Source organism: Eurosta solidaginis, chromosome 5, assembly GCF_040869045.1.
Source record: "Eurosta solidaginis isolate ZX-2024a chromosome 5, ASM4086904v1, whole genome shotgun sequence".
In the NCBI taxonomy this organism is placed as follows: domain Eukaryota; kingdom Metazoa; phylum Arthropoda; class Insecta; order Diptera; family Tephritidae; genus Eurosta; species Eurosta solidaginis.
Genome location: NC_090323.1, coordinates 263,426,951 through 263,444,066, shown reverse-complemented (window position 1 = coordinate 263,444,066; position 17,116 = coordinate 263,426,951). Strand labels below are relative to the sequence as shown.

At 40.8% G+C, this 17,116-nt stretch overlaps 1 protein-coding gene across 11 annotated transcripts in view; it reads left to right on the top strand.

Moving 5' to 3' along the window:
* The window catches only part of tfc (triforce), a 207,739-nt gene that overhangs the window by 167,803 nt on the left and 22,820 nt on the right, over positions 1 to 17,116 (top strand). For all 11 annotated transcript variants that reach the window (XM_067790192.1, XM_067790188.1, XM_067790191.1 and 8 more), the window contains exon 4: positions 14,400 to 14,500. In XM_067790192.1, the coding sequence (XP_067646293.1) occupies positions 14,400 to 14,500 (101 nt within the window). The remainder of the gene's footprint in view (positions 1 to 14,399; positions 14,501 to 17,116) is intronic.

Below are 17,116 nucleotides of genomic sequence, written 5' to 3'. Positions count from 1 at the left end.
TCAAAATGTTCCGTCAAACTTAAATTGGAAATAGTAAAAAAATTGTATGAAAACAAAAGGCAAATCCATCACCATAGCCGTCATACTTAAAATCTCTCCGAAATTGATTGTTGAGCCATGTGAATTGAGATTGACGATTTTGAAATAATCGTTTTACCTTGAGCCCTTCCACAGAGACAACAAACAAAAACAACAAAAAAATAAACTTAACATAGCAAATGTACACACATTGAATTAGATAAATACTTGTAGATATACATATATGTATATATATATTTATACATGGGCTCATAACTGTACAAAGTGGCAAAGACCGATGCAGTTATTTAATTGCTCGTATATGTACAGGTGTGTCCATTTGTAAATAATAAAATATCACATATATTTATGATGAACCTTTTAGAAGGGCGTTACTTTATGATATGTGAGCTCAAAGGTAATAACCACCTTCTTTACTTTTTTGTTCCGTGGGCATTCAGTTATTTTTATACTCAGCTGAGCAGAGCTCACAGGGTATATTAACTTTGTTCGCATAACGGTAATCCCTAACGGCATAAACTAATCGAGATAGATATAGACTTCTATATATCAAAATGATCTGGGTGAAAAAAGAAATTCATTTAGCCATGTCCGTCCGTCCGTCCGTATGAAGTATCTTGATGAAATTTGGTATGTAGATTCCTGGGTGCTCATCTCAGATCGCTATTTAAAATGAACAATATCGGACTATAACCACGCCCACTTTTTCGATATCGAAAATTTCGAAAAACCGAAAAAGTGCGATAATTCACTACCAAAGGCGGGTAAAGCGATGAAACTTTGTAGGTGCATTGACCTTATGACGCAAAACAGAAAATTAGTAAATTATTGGACAATGCGCGTTGCACTGCCCACTTTTAAAAGAAGGTAATTTAAAAGTTTTGCAAGCTGTAATTTCGCAGTCGTTGAAGATATCATGATAAAATTTGGCAGGCACGTTGCTCCTATTACTATATGTGCGCTAAATAAAAATTAGCAAAATCGGATGACGAACACGCCCACTTTTAAACACATTTTTTTTTAAGTCAAATTTTAACAAAAAATTTGAGATTTTTACAGTATATAAATAAATTATGCCAACATTCAACTCCAGTAATGATATGGTGCAACCAAATACAAAAATAAAACAAAATTTCAAAATGGGCGTGGCTCAGCCCTTTTCCATTTAATTCGTCTAGAATACTTTTAAGGCTATAATTCGAACTAAAATTTACCAATCCTTGTGAAAGTGGGTGCGTGCATAGATTCTATGACGGTAACTGTTTTCTGTGAAAATGGGCGAAATCGGTTGAAGCCACACCCAGTTTTTATACACAGTCGAGCGTCTGTCCTTCCGCTCGGCCGTTAACACGATAACTTAATCAAAAAATCGATATATCTTAACTAAACTTAGTTCACGTACTTACCGGAACACACTTTATCTTGGTATAACATATGCCCGAAATCCGACTATGACCACGCCCTCCCGATACCGGGCCACCTCGGGAAGTATTAATGGGTTTACCACAGCAAGGGGCGCTGCTGTGGCGGACGGTTCTTTCCCCGTATAGAATACTGGACCGCTGAGCCCGCCTTGTCGGGCAGGTGGTCGTACGGCCAAGATGAACGACTCATTAACTGACTGTAATAAGGACGATGTAAAGAGGAGGACTGAGTCGCAATCCAAGGACGACAAATACGAATTAAGCGATGCGTCGGACTCGGGGAGCGAAAGTAGTGCTGATTCAATGAACTCCGTGTTGGAGAAGCACACAAATGAAAACGGAGTAGAAGAGTGGAGAAGGGTACGGAGCAGAGGAAGTAAAAGAGCTCTCTCGCAGTACCGTGCAGCACTAAGAATTGTTCAACGCTTGGGAGCAGTGGTCGACCCAACAGAAGTGGAGATCGAGCGCTTGGAATGGGCCCATGAAGCGGTAGCCGTAGGTCGAAGGCAGTTCAAAAGGTTTGCTGGGAGAAACCCTCGGTTCTGCAACCGGTACGAGGAGGAAGAAGCGTCGAATGGCAGAATGAAGAGGCAACGTTCGGCGGAAGACGACAAGCCTGCTTTCAAGAGGCAGAAAGGACCCAGTCCTAGAGCCGCGAGGCAGGGCAGTCGCATAGACAAGACAAGCAGGCCCAAAGCTGTAAGACAGATGGACTCCAATAGCTAGGTAGCAACAACCTCGAAAGCTTCGATTCAGAGGGAAGTTCCAATTAAGGAAGTAGGAGATAAGCCAAAGGGAGATAACGCTAAGGCTCCGGCTTTCTCGGAGGCGCTAAAGGGAGTTAACGCTAAGATTCCGGCTTTCTTGGAGGTGCCAAAGGGAGATAACACTAAGACTCCTGCTTTTCCCGAGAAGATGAGTGATGTGGCAAAGCAGTCACTGACTGTGGCGCTGGTTGATCGTAGCAGTCCTTTCGGACAAATGACTACTGAAAGGTGGAGATCTGTGGAAAGGGAGCTTATTAGCTTAATGCTTAAGATGATGCGGGAACAACCAAGTAAGCCCCTTCCAACCTTTGATTCGGGGGAATGGTATAACGGTGTGAAGATGATAGCGTGCGACAACATCGCGAGCTTGCAGTGGGTGGAGGAAGTGGTTCCAAACCTCCAAAGGCAAGGCACGAACGCGCGGTTTGAGGTGGCGGATAAAGCGCAAATCCCCACGGTATCAAAAGTTAAGGCATGGATACGATGCGTGATGAAGTCGGAGGATACACTGCGACTTCTGCAGAATCAGAATCCGAACATACCGGCACAGGATTGGAAGGTACTTACTGTATCTCGGCCTACCGAGGATGGTCAGTTCTACAACTTCCAAATAAATAAGCAGGCGGAGGATATTTTGTACACGCAGCTTGGTAAAATGTCCTTTGGCACTGGCAAAATTTACATGCGACTCAGGAAGAGAAGTCCCGAGGATAAAAACCCTAACACGCTAGAGGTGGGCGAAGTCGAAAAGGACCTCAAAATCCTAAGGGGAAAAAGACAGGTCGAGGTCCCCGACGTCACCACGAACGTGCTAGAAGAGGACCAACCGCTAAATGGTGCTGTGACTCGCACAGAGGAACACCCTGGTGGAACACCAATGGTGCTGCGAGTCCTACACATAAACCTCCAACACAGTAAAGTGGCGTCGAGCGAACTCCTCCTAACCCTTGATGAGGGTTCGTTTGACGTGGCGCTGATCCAGGAGCCATGGCTCTCATCGGGAGGAAAGGTTTCTGGACTTAGCGCGCGCGGGTTTGGCGTTTACTACGCGCAAACGGAAGGACGGGTGCGAGCTGTAGTAATGGTAAGGAAACAGCTGCATTCATATATGCTGCCTAATTACACCACTGAGGATCTCGTAGCGGTGGCCGTTGAGCAAAAGAATAAGCAGGCATTTATCCTGGCATCCTGCTACATGGCTCATGCTGCGGAGGTCCCACCGATGGAGTGCAAAAGCCAGTACAGGAGGAAGGGCGCAGAGGGCGGTTGGTTATAGGCGCAGATGCAAATGCACACCACAATGCGTGGGGAAGAGCAGATACGAACGAGAGAGGCGAATCTCTGTTTTGTTACATCCTGCAAACCAATTTGCAGATAGCCAACAGGGGAAATGTCCCTACATTCATTGGTACAACATCCAGCAATGTCCTGGATATTACATTGAGCTCCGAGCGTGATATATCAAGGTTTGATTGGATGGTTCTTGATAGACCATCCTTCTCCGACCATGCGTATATCAGCTTCAACATCCCCCTAAAGAGGGTAGAGAAGGGAGGAACCTTTAGAAACCCTAGGTCAACGAACTGGAACATGTAGAAACAAAACTGGGACAACCCAAAGAGGTTGCTAATGTAGAGGAACTGGAGGAGTCGAATGAATTCCTAACAAGGACGCTTATGACTGCGTATAACAAAGCTTGCCCTCTAAGAAGATTCAGAGGAAAAGCAAAGCCGCCATGGTGGAGCAATGAGCTGAGTCTTCTAAGAAGACAGGTAAAAGAAATGTTTAAGTTCGCAAAGACCGCGGAAAGCGAAGCGTGTCGGGACGAGTACAGGGATCTACTGAGGATCTACAAGCGTGAAATTACCGGGGCGAAGAGAAACTCACGGAAAAGTTTCTGTGCGGACATAGAGTGCTCCAGCGAAACAGCACGGTTGAAAAAATTCCTTGCAAAGGGAAACATAGTCCAGGGACTAATAAAGAAAGAGAACGGGGAATGGTCACGTAATAGTGAGGAATCTCTTGAGGTGCTTCTCGATACATATTTCCCATCGGGAGACGGTTTAGAGGAGCCAGCAGACATCACTCACACTTCGATCACGGAGCTAGTAGTGCCGGGCTTGGTGACCGATACCAAGATCGAGTGGGAAGTGAAGACGTTTTCTAAGTTTAAATCGCCGGGCCCAGATGGTATATTCCCGGCCATGCTACAAGTCTCAAGTAGGGCGGTCGTGGAATGGCTTAAAATAATATTCGATGGGTGCATACGACTGAATCATGTACCGCACTCTTGGAGAACTGCTCGTGTAGCTTTTATACCAAAGGCGGGGAAGATCGGTCACATGTATTCCAAAGACTATAGACACATTAGCTTAACATCATTTCTGCTCAAAACCTTTGAGAGGCTGATAGATGTGCACATAACGTCCAACGTTGATGAAAAGCTGCTCTCCACAACACAGCATGCGTACACCAAAGGCAAGTCGGTAGACACCGCATTGCATAGGATGGTAATAAGCATAGAGAAATCCCTGGAATATACTCCTTACTCTAGGAGTCTTCTTGAACATTTCCGGGGCTTTCAATAATGTTGCAAAATGGGCGATTATGGATGGTCTTAATTACATTAAAGTACATCCTGCCTTAATCAGATGGATCGGCTGCATGTTAAATTGCAGAAAGATTACATCACAATGGGGATTGTACGAGGCCACGAAATCAGTAGACAGGGGCACGCTGCAGGGAGGGGTGCTATCACCTCTGCTGTGGACGCTGGTTATCAACCAACCGCTCGGGCAATTCGATGAGGGACCCATAAAACTTACGGCTTACGCAGATGACGTTGCAATTGTCATAAGTGGAAAGTGCCTTCCAACGATTAGTTCTTTGATGGATCGGGCGCTTCGCGATATTCATACCTGGGCATCTAATGTCGGGTTGAAAGTCAATGCGGAGAAGACGCATATGGTCTTGTTTACAAAGAGGTACAAGGTCCCAAATTGGACCAGGCCTAAGTTAGGAGGGGTGACCTTACAGGAGAAACCTTGCACAAAATATTTAGGAATCATCCTAGATAGTAAGCTGTCATGGAAGCTCAACGTGGAGGAGAGGGTCAAGAAGGCTTCAACGGCACTCTACGCATGTAAAAGAATGCTGGGGTGTACGTGGGGCCTATCGACCTCTCTGTCTCATTGGGTTTTTACAGCGATTGTAAGCCCTATTCTATACTATGGAGTCCTTGTTTGGTGGAAAGCCACACAAAAAACAACATACCTCAAAAAATTAGAGGGGCTATGCAGACTATCGATGCTTAGCATTACGGGAGCCCTGAAAACAGCCTCGATGGCTGCACTGTATGCCATTTTGCACATCCCACCTGTAGACCTGGTAGCAAAGAACAAAGCGTTAACGACCGCAACCAGGCTCGGTGCTTCGGGGCAGCTTGAGCGCCGACCATATGGCCATAGTAGTATAGCCTCATCAATCACAAGACAAACAGAGTACATGATTCCCTATCTGCGCTTCGAGGGAGATCTTAAGGCCACAATAGAGGCGGGCGGTTGGCGCAAGGGTGCGCAAATGGCGGACGAGGCGATACATGTATACACCGATGGTTCTAAAGTAGTGGAAGGAGTAGGGTCTGCGGTATACTGCGCTGATCCGGAAATAAGCAAATCCTACAGGCTGCCGGATTACTGTAGCGTTTTCCAAGCGGAAATATTAGCCGTAACCAAAGCAGTAGAAACCCTGGAAGAGAATAGCTTAAGCTGCAACCGTGTTAACTTTTATATTGACAGTCAAGCAGCAATTAAGTCAATAATCTCGCATAGCACAGCATCTAAATGCGTGTTAGAGTGTAAGCAGTCTCTGGAGAGAATCGGGACAGGGAGAAGCATACATTTTATTGGGTGCCAGGGCATATGGGAATAGATGGGAATGAATAAGCGGACGAACTAGCTAAAAAGGGCGCATCCCTTGAAGCTTGCTCCGAAGATGTCCCAATTAGATTGGGCGAGATTAAGCGAAGGCGAGAGGTGCACATGATCGACCAAGCGGGAAAGGCGTGGGTTTATTTGTCGAAGATTATGTGTTGGTCTTACAACCTTAGACTAACACAGTTGTTCCTATCATTAAAAAGAGAGGACTGTAGACTCATGACGGGTATTCTGACTGGACACTGCCTTCTGGCGTCACATGCCTTTAAACTAGGCTTGTTCAGTGATAGCAGATGTAGGAAGTGCGGTGGCGAGTTCTGTGCTCGTGCCCTGCACTTGCCAGGCTAAGACTCCAGCTATTAGGAGTGATACAGCTGTCAGATCTAGAAGCAGCAAGTGGCTTAAGTCCTAGGAAGCTTCTAGTATTTGCCAAGAGCACGGATTTATTTTATAACATAGGTCCTGGTTTTTGATAGGGTTTTTCTGTTTGGTCGTTAAAACAAATTTCTGGTAACACTGCGGACTCAATTAGTCTATGTGAGGTCCTCATGGACCGGCCAGTTCAACCTACCTACCTATGACCACGCCCACGATATCGAAAATTACGAAAAATGAAAAAAATGCCATAATTCTGTACCAAATATGAAAAAAGAGATGAAACATGGTAATTGGATTTGCTTATTGACGCAAAATGTAACTTAAGAAACAAATTATGTAAAATGGGTGTGACACCTACCATATTGAGTAGAAGAAGCCCTTGGAATCTTGGCAGGAATACTCTTCGTGGTATTACATATATAAATAAATTAGCGATACCCGACAGATGATGTTCGGGGTCACCCTGATCCACATTTCGGTCGATATCTCGAAAACGCCTTCACATATACAACTAAGGGCCACTCCCTTTTAAAACCTGCATTAATACCTTTAATTTGGTACCCATATCGTACAAACACATTCTAGAGTCACCACCGGTCCACCTTTATGGCGATATCCTGAAATTGCGTCCACCTATAGAACTATGGCGCAGTCCCTTTTAAAATACTTTTTAATACCTTCCATTTGAAACCAATGTCATACAAACACATTCCAGGGTTACCCTAGGTTCATTTTGCTAATTGGTTATTTTCCTTTATTTTGTCTCCAAAGCTCTCAGCTGAGTATGTAATGTTCGGTTACTCCCGAACTTAGCCTTCCTTACATGTTTGCTTTTAATTTTGTTCATATGAAATACGAAAAGGTGTAACTGTAGCATAGCTGACCTTGCAGCGAGTGCCGTCGATTTTGATTTATAGCCTTGTGCCTGAAAAAGTAATCAAGAGTTTTTGCAATTGTTCTTCATACTTTATAGTACATTCAATTATATTGGAATATTCAAATTTACGTTTTTGCAAAGAAGCCATCTCAAAAATTTGGATAGATATGTTCTCTATTTCATCCAAGACTTCTTGCTGGATAATATTTGAAATCACTATGCTTTCGGAGGCGAGTCGATGAGGGACCCGTAAAACTTACGGCTTACGCAGATGACGTTGCAATTGTCACAAGTGAAAAGTGCCTTTCAACGATTAGCTCTTTGATGGATCAGGCGCTTCGGGATATTCATACCTCGCCATCTAATGTCGGGTTGAAAGCCAGCGCGGAGAAGACGGATATAGTCTTGTTTACAAAGAGGTACAAGGTCCCAAATTGGTCCAGGCCTAAGTTAGGAGTGGTCACCCTACAGAGGAAACCTTGCACAAAATATCTAGGAATCATCCTAGACTTTAAGCTGTCATGAAAGCTCAACGTGGAGGACAGGGTGAATAAGGCCCCAACGGTACTTTATGCATATAAAATAATGATGGTGTGTACGTGGGGCTTATCACCCTCTCTTTCTCGCCACACCCATTGTAAACCCTATTCTATACTATAGAGTTCTTGTTTGGTGGAAAGCCACACAATAAACAACCTACCTCAAAAAAATAGAGGGGGTATGCAGACTATCAATGCTTAGCATTACGGGAGCCCTGAAAACAACCCCGACTGCTGAACTGTATACCACTCTGCACATTCCACCTGTAGACCTGGTAGCAAAGAACATAGAGTTAACAACTGCAACCAGGTTCGGTACCTCGGGGCAGCTTGAGCGCCGACCATACGGCCATAGTAGTATAGCATCATCAATCATAAGACGAACATACTACCTGTGCTTCGAGAGAGATCTTAAGGCCACAATAAAGGTGGATAGTTGGCGCAAGGGTGTTCACATGACGGACGAGGCGATACATGTGTACACAGATGGTTCCAAAGTAGTGGAGGGAGAAGGGTCTGCAGTATACTGTGCTGATCCGGAAATAAATAGATCCTACATGCTGCAAGATTACTGTAGCGTTTTCCAAGCGGAAATATTAGCCGTAACCAAAGCAGTAGAAACACTGGAAGAGAATAGCTTAAGCTGCAACCGTGTTAACTTTATTATTGACATTCAAGCAGCAATTAAGGCATTAATCTGTAACCAGTCTCTGGAGAGAATCGGGGCAGGGAGAAGCATACATCTATATTGGGTCTCAGGGCATATGGGAATAGATGGGCATGAAAAAGCAGACGAACTAGCTACAAAGGGCGCATCTCTTGAAGCTTGCTCCGTAGACGTCTCAATTTGATTTAGCGAGATTAAGAGAAGGCGAGAGGTGCACATGATCGACCAAGCGGGAAAGTCGTGAGTTCAAGCACGGATCTGTAAAGTGTCGAAGATGGTGTGCAGGTTCTACAACCTTAAATTAACAAAGCTGTTTCTATCATTAAAAAGAGAGGACTGTGTACTCATGATGGATATTCTGACTGGACACTGCCTTCTGGCGTGACATACCTTTAAATTAGGCTTGGTCAGCGATAGCAGATGTAGGAAGTGCGGGTTGGAGGAGGAAACGATCGAGCACGTTCTGTGCTCATACCCTGCGCTTGCAAGGCTAAGACACCAGCTATAAGGAGTGATACAGATGTCAGATCTAGAAGCAGCAAATAGCTTAAGTCCTAGGAAGCTTCTAGTATTTGCCAAGAGGACAGAGTTGTTTTATAACATAGGTGCTGGTTTTTTATAGGGTTTTTCAGTTTGTTCCTTAAAACAAACTTCTGGTAACACTACGGACTCATTCCGTCTATGTGAGATCCTCATGGACCGGCCAGTTAAACCTAACCTAACCATGCCTTCCGATACTATTTTTATACTCAGTTGAGCAGAGCTCACAGAGTATATTAAGTTTAATTGGATAACGGTTGGTTGTACATATATAAAGGAATCGAGATAGATATAGACTTCCATATATCAAAATAATCACGATCGAAAAAAAATTTGATTGAGCCATGTCCGTCCGTCCGTCCGTCCGTTAACACGATAACTTGAGTAAATTTTGAGGTATCTTGATGAAATTTGGTATGTAGGTTCCTGAGCACTCATCTCAGATCGCTATTTAAAATGAACGATATCGGACTATAACCACGCCCACTTTTGATGTTTATTTCGATATCGATAATTCATTACCAAAGACAGATAAAGCGTCGAAACTTGGTAGATGAGTTGAATTTATGACGCAGAATGGAAAATTAATAAAATTTTGGACAATGGGCGTGGCACCGCCCACTTTTAAAAGAAGGTAATTTAAAATTTTGCAAGCTGTAATTTGTCAGTCGTTGAAGCTATCATGATGAAATTTGGCAGGAACGTTACTCCTATTACTATATGTAAGCTTAATAAAAATTAGCAAAATCGGAGAAGGACCACGACCACTTAAAAAAAAAAATTTTTTTTAAAGTAAAATTTTAACAAAAAATTTAATGTCTTTACAGTATATAAGTAAATTATGTCAACATTCAACTTAAGTAATGATATGGTGCAACAAAGTACAAAAATAAAAGAAAATTTCAAAATGGGCGTGGCTCCGCCCCTTTTCATTTAATTTGTCTAGGATACTTTTAACGCCATAAGTCGATCAAAAATTAACCAATCCTTTTGAAATTTGGTAGGGGCATAGATTTGACGTTAACTGTTTTCTGTGAAAACGGGCGAAATCGGTTGATGCCACGCCCAGTTTTTATACACAGTCGTCCGTCTGTCCTTCCGCATGGCCGTTAACACGATAACTTGAGCAAAAATCGACATATCTTTAATGAACTTAGTTCACGTACTTACTTGAACTCACTTTATCTTGGTATGAAAAATGAACGAAATCCGACAATGACCACGCCCACTTTTTCGATATCGAAAATTACGAAAAATGAAAAAAAATGCCATAATTCTATACCAAATACGAAAAAAGGGATGAAAGATGGTGAGGTAATTGGATTGGTTTATTGACGCGAAATATAACTCTAGAAAAAACTTTGTAAAATGGGTGTGACACCTACCATATTAAGTAGAAGAAAATGAAAAAGTTCTGCAGTGCGAAATAAAAAGCCCTTGGAATCTTGGCAGGTATATATATAAATAAACTAGCGGTATCCAACAGATGATGTTCTGGGTCACCCTGGTCCACATTTTGGTCGATATCTGGAAAACGCCTTCACATATACAACTACCACCACTCCCTTTTAAAACTCTCATTAATACCTTTAATTTGATGCCAATATCGTACAGAAACATTCTAGAGTCACCACTGGTCCACCTTTATGGAGATACCTCGAAAAGGCGTCCACCTATAGAACTAAGCCCCACGCCCTTTTAAAATACTCATTAAAACCTTTCATTTGTAACCCATATCGTACAAACATATTCTAGAGTCACCCCTGGTCCACCTTTATGGCGATATCTCGAAAAGGCGACCATCTATACAACAACCACCACTCCCTTTTAAAACCCTAACTAATACCTTTAATTTGATACCCATATCGTACAAACACATTCTAGAGTCACCCCTGGTCCACCTTTATGGCGATATCTCGAAAAGGCGTCCACCTATAGAACTAAGCCACACGCCCTTTTAAAATACTCATTAACACCTTTCATTTGATACCCATATCGTACAAACAAAGTCTAGAGTCCCCCCTGGTCCACATTTATTGCGATACCTCGAAAAGGCGTCCACCTATAGAACTAAGGCCCCCTCCCTTTTAAAATACTCATTAACACCTTTCGTTTGATACCCATATTGCACAAACGAATTCTAGAGTCACCCCTGGTCCACCTTTATGGCGGTATCTCGAAACGGCGTCCACCTATGGAACTAAGGATTACTCCCTTTTAAAATACTCATTGACACCTTTCTTTTTATACCCATATTGTACAAACAAATTCTAGGGTCACCCCTGGTCCACCCTTATGGCGATATCTCGAAAATGCGACCACCTATACAACAACCACCACTCCCTTTTAAAACCCTAATTAATACCTTTAATTTGATACCCATATCATACAAACACATTCTAGAGTCACCCCTGGTCCACCTTTATAGCGATATTTCGAAACGGCGTCCACCTATAGAACTAAGGCCTCTCCCTTTTAAAATACTCATTAGCACCATTCGTTTGATGCCCATATTGTACAAACAAATTCTAGGGTCACCCCTGGTCCACCTTTGTGGCGATATCTCGAAACGGCGTCCACCTATGGAACTAAGGATAACTCCCTTTTAAAATACTCATTAACCCCTTTCTTTTGATACCCATATTGTACAAACAAATTCTAGAGTCACCCCTGGTCCACCTTTATGGCGATATCTCGAGAAGGCGACCACCTATACAACTACCACCACTCCCTTGTAAAACCCTCATTAATACCTTTAATTTGATACCCATATCATACAAACAAATTCTAGGGTCACACCTGGTCCACCTTTATGGCGATATCTCGAAACGGCGTCCACATGTGGAACTAAGCATCACTCCCTTTTAAAATACTCATTAGCACCTTTCTTTTGATACCCATATTGTACAAAAAAATTCTAGGGTCACCCCTGGTCCACCTTTATGGCGATATCTCGAAACGACGTCCACCTATGGAACTAAGGATTACTCCCTTTTAAAATACTCATTAACACCTTCCATTTTTTCATTTGATACCCATATCGTACAAACGCATTCTAGAGTCAACCCTGATCCACCTTTATGGCCATATCCCTAAATGGCGTCCACCTATAGAACTATGACCCACTCCCTAATAAAATACTCTTTAATGCCTTTCATTTGATACTCATGTCATACAAACACATTCCAGGGTTTCCCTCGTTTCATTTTCCTACGTAGTTATTTTCCCTTATGTTGTCACCATAGCTCTCAACTGAGTATGTAATGTTCGGTTACACCCGAACTTAACCTACCTTAATTGTTTTTATATCATCCACTCGTAGTTTGGCCATCAAGGAGAAAAAGCATTGATTTCCAGTTTTACCAAAACGCATTTTAGATCCATAGCTATCCGATCTGATAAAAATTAACAGTTCAGTCATTTATTATGAAAATTCCATAAGTCGCTCTTCGAAAAACATGCAATGAATCGTCAATATGACACCATTTTTCCGCAACTTGAACAGTTTCTTTATTACTCGTTGCAGCCTTAACGGTTATCAATACATTTAGATAATAAAAATTCGGTAAAAAAAGTTGGTAAAAATATTTAGTAGATGTTATTTTTTTTTAGACAGATATTGTCGGGCCATCAAACACAGGCAAACTTGGGACCACGAAAACTTCACAAATGAAGTTAATTTTATATGCGACTTAATGGAAAAATCCCCTTAAGCAACTTCCTTCCCATAAACAAAAAAAAAAAAAAAAAAAAAAATTAGGCAATTCACAAGGTCTGCTATGCGCCGTAAGTGTTTTGTGCGTTGCCCAAATATAAAATCAGCATTACCTGGGGCTATTATCGGTTGTGTAACAGAAGATGTTGCACGGATTCCTCGTCAGTAGATCTTCTGCAGTGTCAGTAATCGTAATATGATCACCTCTTCCATTATTTCGAGTGCTAGTTTTTTTCTCAGAGCAACAACGGCAGCGTCGGATTGGAGGCTAAAGTACAGCTTTGGTAGAACTCTGAACTACTGTGAACTTTCATGATCGTTTGAGGTCGGTGGGCTTTCTAAGCGCCTGCCACCAAACCAGAACACTATATAGTAGAATTGGGCGTGCAATGGTTTTATAGATGCAATGTATCACTTTGGGAGAAAAATCCTACGATAAAACAATTGCTCTTATATAAGAGAAAAACGCAGTGGCTGCTCTCTTCACCTGATCTGCTGATAGTCACTTTAGAGTAGTTTCCTATCCAGGATGACACCCAGATATTTGATAGTTCCATTTTTCCTGGTTGCCTCCCAGATACTTGACATTTCCGTTTTTCCTAGTTGACTTCCTGGTTGACCTAAGCCATGCGCTTCTTGCCCAGTTACTTATTAATGATAATGCAGTCTCCGTAAGATTGCAGATGGTTTGAGGGAATTTTCCTCGAATAATAAGACAAGTTTCGTCTACGTAGGCTCTCCACCTCACTGAGCTGTAGTAGTCGGTTGGCGATCACCACTCAAAGTAGCGGAAGACAAATAGCTCAAAAAATATTCGTTTTGAACACAAATCTTATTTACGGCAAATATGTTTATTCTAAACTAGTCGGACACAATGAATTGTTTAATGGACAAAGCAGATGATTATTTACGACAGATATATAATTTAGCGGTAAAAAAACTCATTTACTTACATTACTGCCATAAACCTTAACTTTATTGATATGCCAACATTCTTGAAGCTAATAAAAGTTGTTTACATAAATTAAACAAAAATCAATCACTATAAATTAAATTATATTAAAATTAACTCTTGCATATAAAATTTTATAGAACGTGAAGCGCCGCTCCAGCCCCAATTACCATTCATAAAATTTATAGCGTTAAAAAAATGCAATTTGTAAACGCGATTCACACCAAATTCGTCCACCAAAATTTATATTATTACCAATTTCTATCTACATATTATTATATAACCTGTTGACCAGTTCTCTGCTTCTTCACACCTATGAAACTGTAATTAATTGCTCTTCTTGTTTTCTCTTCTTCTTTATTTGCATTGCTTTTATGGTTTGCTCCATTGATTTGCCAATTCTCGTATGTTCGCCTGCATCCAAACATACTTACGTACTTATGTGCTTATGTGGCTTACGTCGTGCTTGTATGACTTGATTTGGCTATATCGTTGCTGCTGACTGCTACTGCTGCTGTTGTTGTTGTTGTTACCGGTGGCGGTGTTGTTGCTGTTGCTGCCTGCAGATTGTCCGAACTGTGTGGACGAGTCTCAATATACGAATAAATGGACAATGCCGCTGCTTAAACTGGGCGAGAAGCGTTATTACCTCGGCATCTTCTTCAAGGTAAGCCAGATTCCGTCCGGTTCTATTGACATTTTGTATCAAATAATCCTACTTTTGCTATACCCATAAATGTGCTATGCATGAGATCTATTCTCATATGTGCATTATGCATGTGTGTATGTACATATCTGGACCATTTTGTAGAAGTGCTTGTGCGCGTGTGTCTAAAATGTTAGCAAATATATTTGTTTATTTTATTATATTTTTTTACAATTTTTTTTTATCATTTTTTTATATTATCTACTTTCAAGCATTCTGCACGTTAGCTTTGCGCTGAGTTACTATGAAAGCCATGGGAATCTTGAAATAAAATATTGTACATTCATATATTTTTCATAAGATGCTCAGACAGGCTAACGGCTATTTGTGCAAGTAGTGCAAACAGTTTGTAGTTAAATAAATTTTCAAATAGCAAATGCAGCAACATCTACTTCGCTTCGGGTATATTTGTTGCAATGTTGTTGGTGATTCTTGCAATTTAGTTAAATTTTTTATGAGCCATGACTGTGAACTGTGGATGTTTAGAAACATAAAAAAATATAGCTTAGTTTAAGAATTTTACTATATTTTTTGATAAATTTAAGTTCTTCAATGAAAAGACACCAAAATATGTATTCCACTCAATGTAGTTGTCTGGTCATTTGCACGTCTTGGGAGCTGCCACATAGAAAGCACTACCATGGAAATCAAACAAAAATTGTTCGCATCAAACCCTCTTTTTTCTGGTTACATACATGGGAAACTTCAGGAAAGTTGTATTACAATGAGAATCGATCAATCTGACTTTGAATACTTCAGCACTTTAGTCAATCTCTACTCCATCCTAGGAAGGAAAGAGTATAGTATGCCAACAACAGGGGAGTTTCTTTCAAAGGCTGCAATGTTTTCCAAGCGGAAGTAGCAGCATTTCAGAATGCGTTGAATAGGGTGCTATTCAGTGCTTCTGCTGTTAGCTTAGCAGTAATCATTGGTCTAAGCTCAACTGTGGTGCGATCGGGTGTGGTCTGACAGTATCCAACCTTCCTTTGGATTGTTTCGAATTGTTTAAGGTTTTGATCAACTGGGCTCTATTGCATAGGAATATCCGCAGCAACTATCATGCCGTTCTCTTTACCCCAACCTCTGGCTACCTGTAATGTGCTCTTCTGGCCGGAAGTGGATGGCAGGCAATCTGCCGAAATAATTACATTCATTATGGTTCATGCATTCTTCGGAGGATCGAAGTAATTATAGATTGAATTATCTTTATTTTATATGGTATCACAATTGGTCTTCCCGCAGTCAACGTGAGCTTCTTGACCAGGTTTGGTTGAGTGGTATAACCTAACCTTGACTGAATGCAATGATTTCGTAGAACTCATATAAGATTTAACAATGAAAATATCTGATGCGGTGGTTCTGGGAGTGTTCAAGAGAAAGATTCTTCGAGTTATTTTATAACGCAGATCATCGTTTTTGATCAGGTCAGGTCCCTAAACAAAGTTTTGCTAACCCTACGGACTCCTTCAGTCTATGCGAGTTCCTCATGGACCGGCCAGTTCAATCTAACCAAACCTAACATTTAACGATTTTCTGTCGTTACAGAATATCATCACAAATGTATTTTGGTTTTTACATAAACAAACAACTCACCTTTAACGTCAAAAATCGAATCTAGAAGAATGCTCACTTTTTAAGTAAGATGTCCAATGGACCTCATTGAGAAATCGCCTTTAAATATTAAATATTATTAGCCAAAGACAGGCCCAACTTTAATACGTAAGCAAATGCGCAGCTAGTTAATCAATATATAGGATTTCTAATTGATAAATTTATTCATTATCTAACTGGTATATTTATACACTTGCGAGTAGAGAAATAGCACCAAAAATTGGGGCGTCATATTTTTTTCTATTTTGTTTAGTTACTAAAAAATTTACTGAATGGTATTGTGAAAGGAAGTAGCTATTCGTCCGGAAATTGGCCAGATGGAAGTCAAAACAAATAAAAAAAAAGAGAACGGATTTAAATAATTTCAAATTGTCAATACTTACACGCTGACAAATAAAGGAATGCTCACACTTACGATTTGTTAATGTGGTAAATTTAAACATTTATACTAAAAGAAACTGTGTGAGTGCCCTAATTGAAAAAATTCGATTAGTCTTTAAAATCTTTGTAAAAATATTCAAATTTCTAAAAATTTCTCGAGTCAACCTTTTATAATGTAATTTTTTAAAGAATGAAACCTACACACCTAGTAAAAAATTGTTAAAAATCAAAGCTTACTAATAAAAATTTCTTATATTTTATATAAAAATTTTCAAAAAAATGTTGCCGCAATTTTTTTGCACACAGCTGTGTGTATAATTATTTCAATAAATTGGACTGAACTTGATGTCAAATTCGAACGTATTAATCTCTTGTACCATGACAAATTGTCAGTTAATATCTGTATTAAATTAATTGAATGGCTAGCTTAATGAGTCAAATAAAGACTCGCACATAACCATGAACGTTTATTTGTTTACCGACAATAGCGAAGTCTTTTAATCTCAATGAATAATTGAATTTGTGGCAACTTCTTCTCCAACACTTTTGCATGAAAAATTACTTAATTTTTATTGAACTCTATTT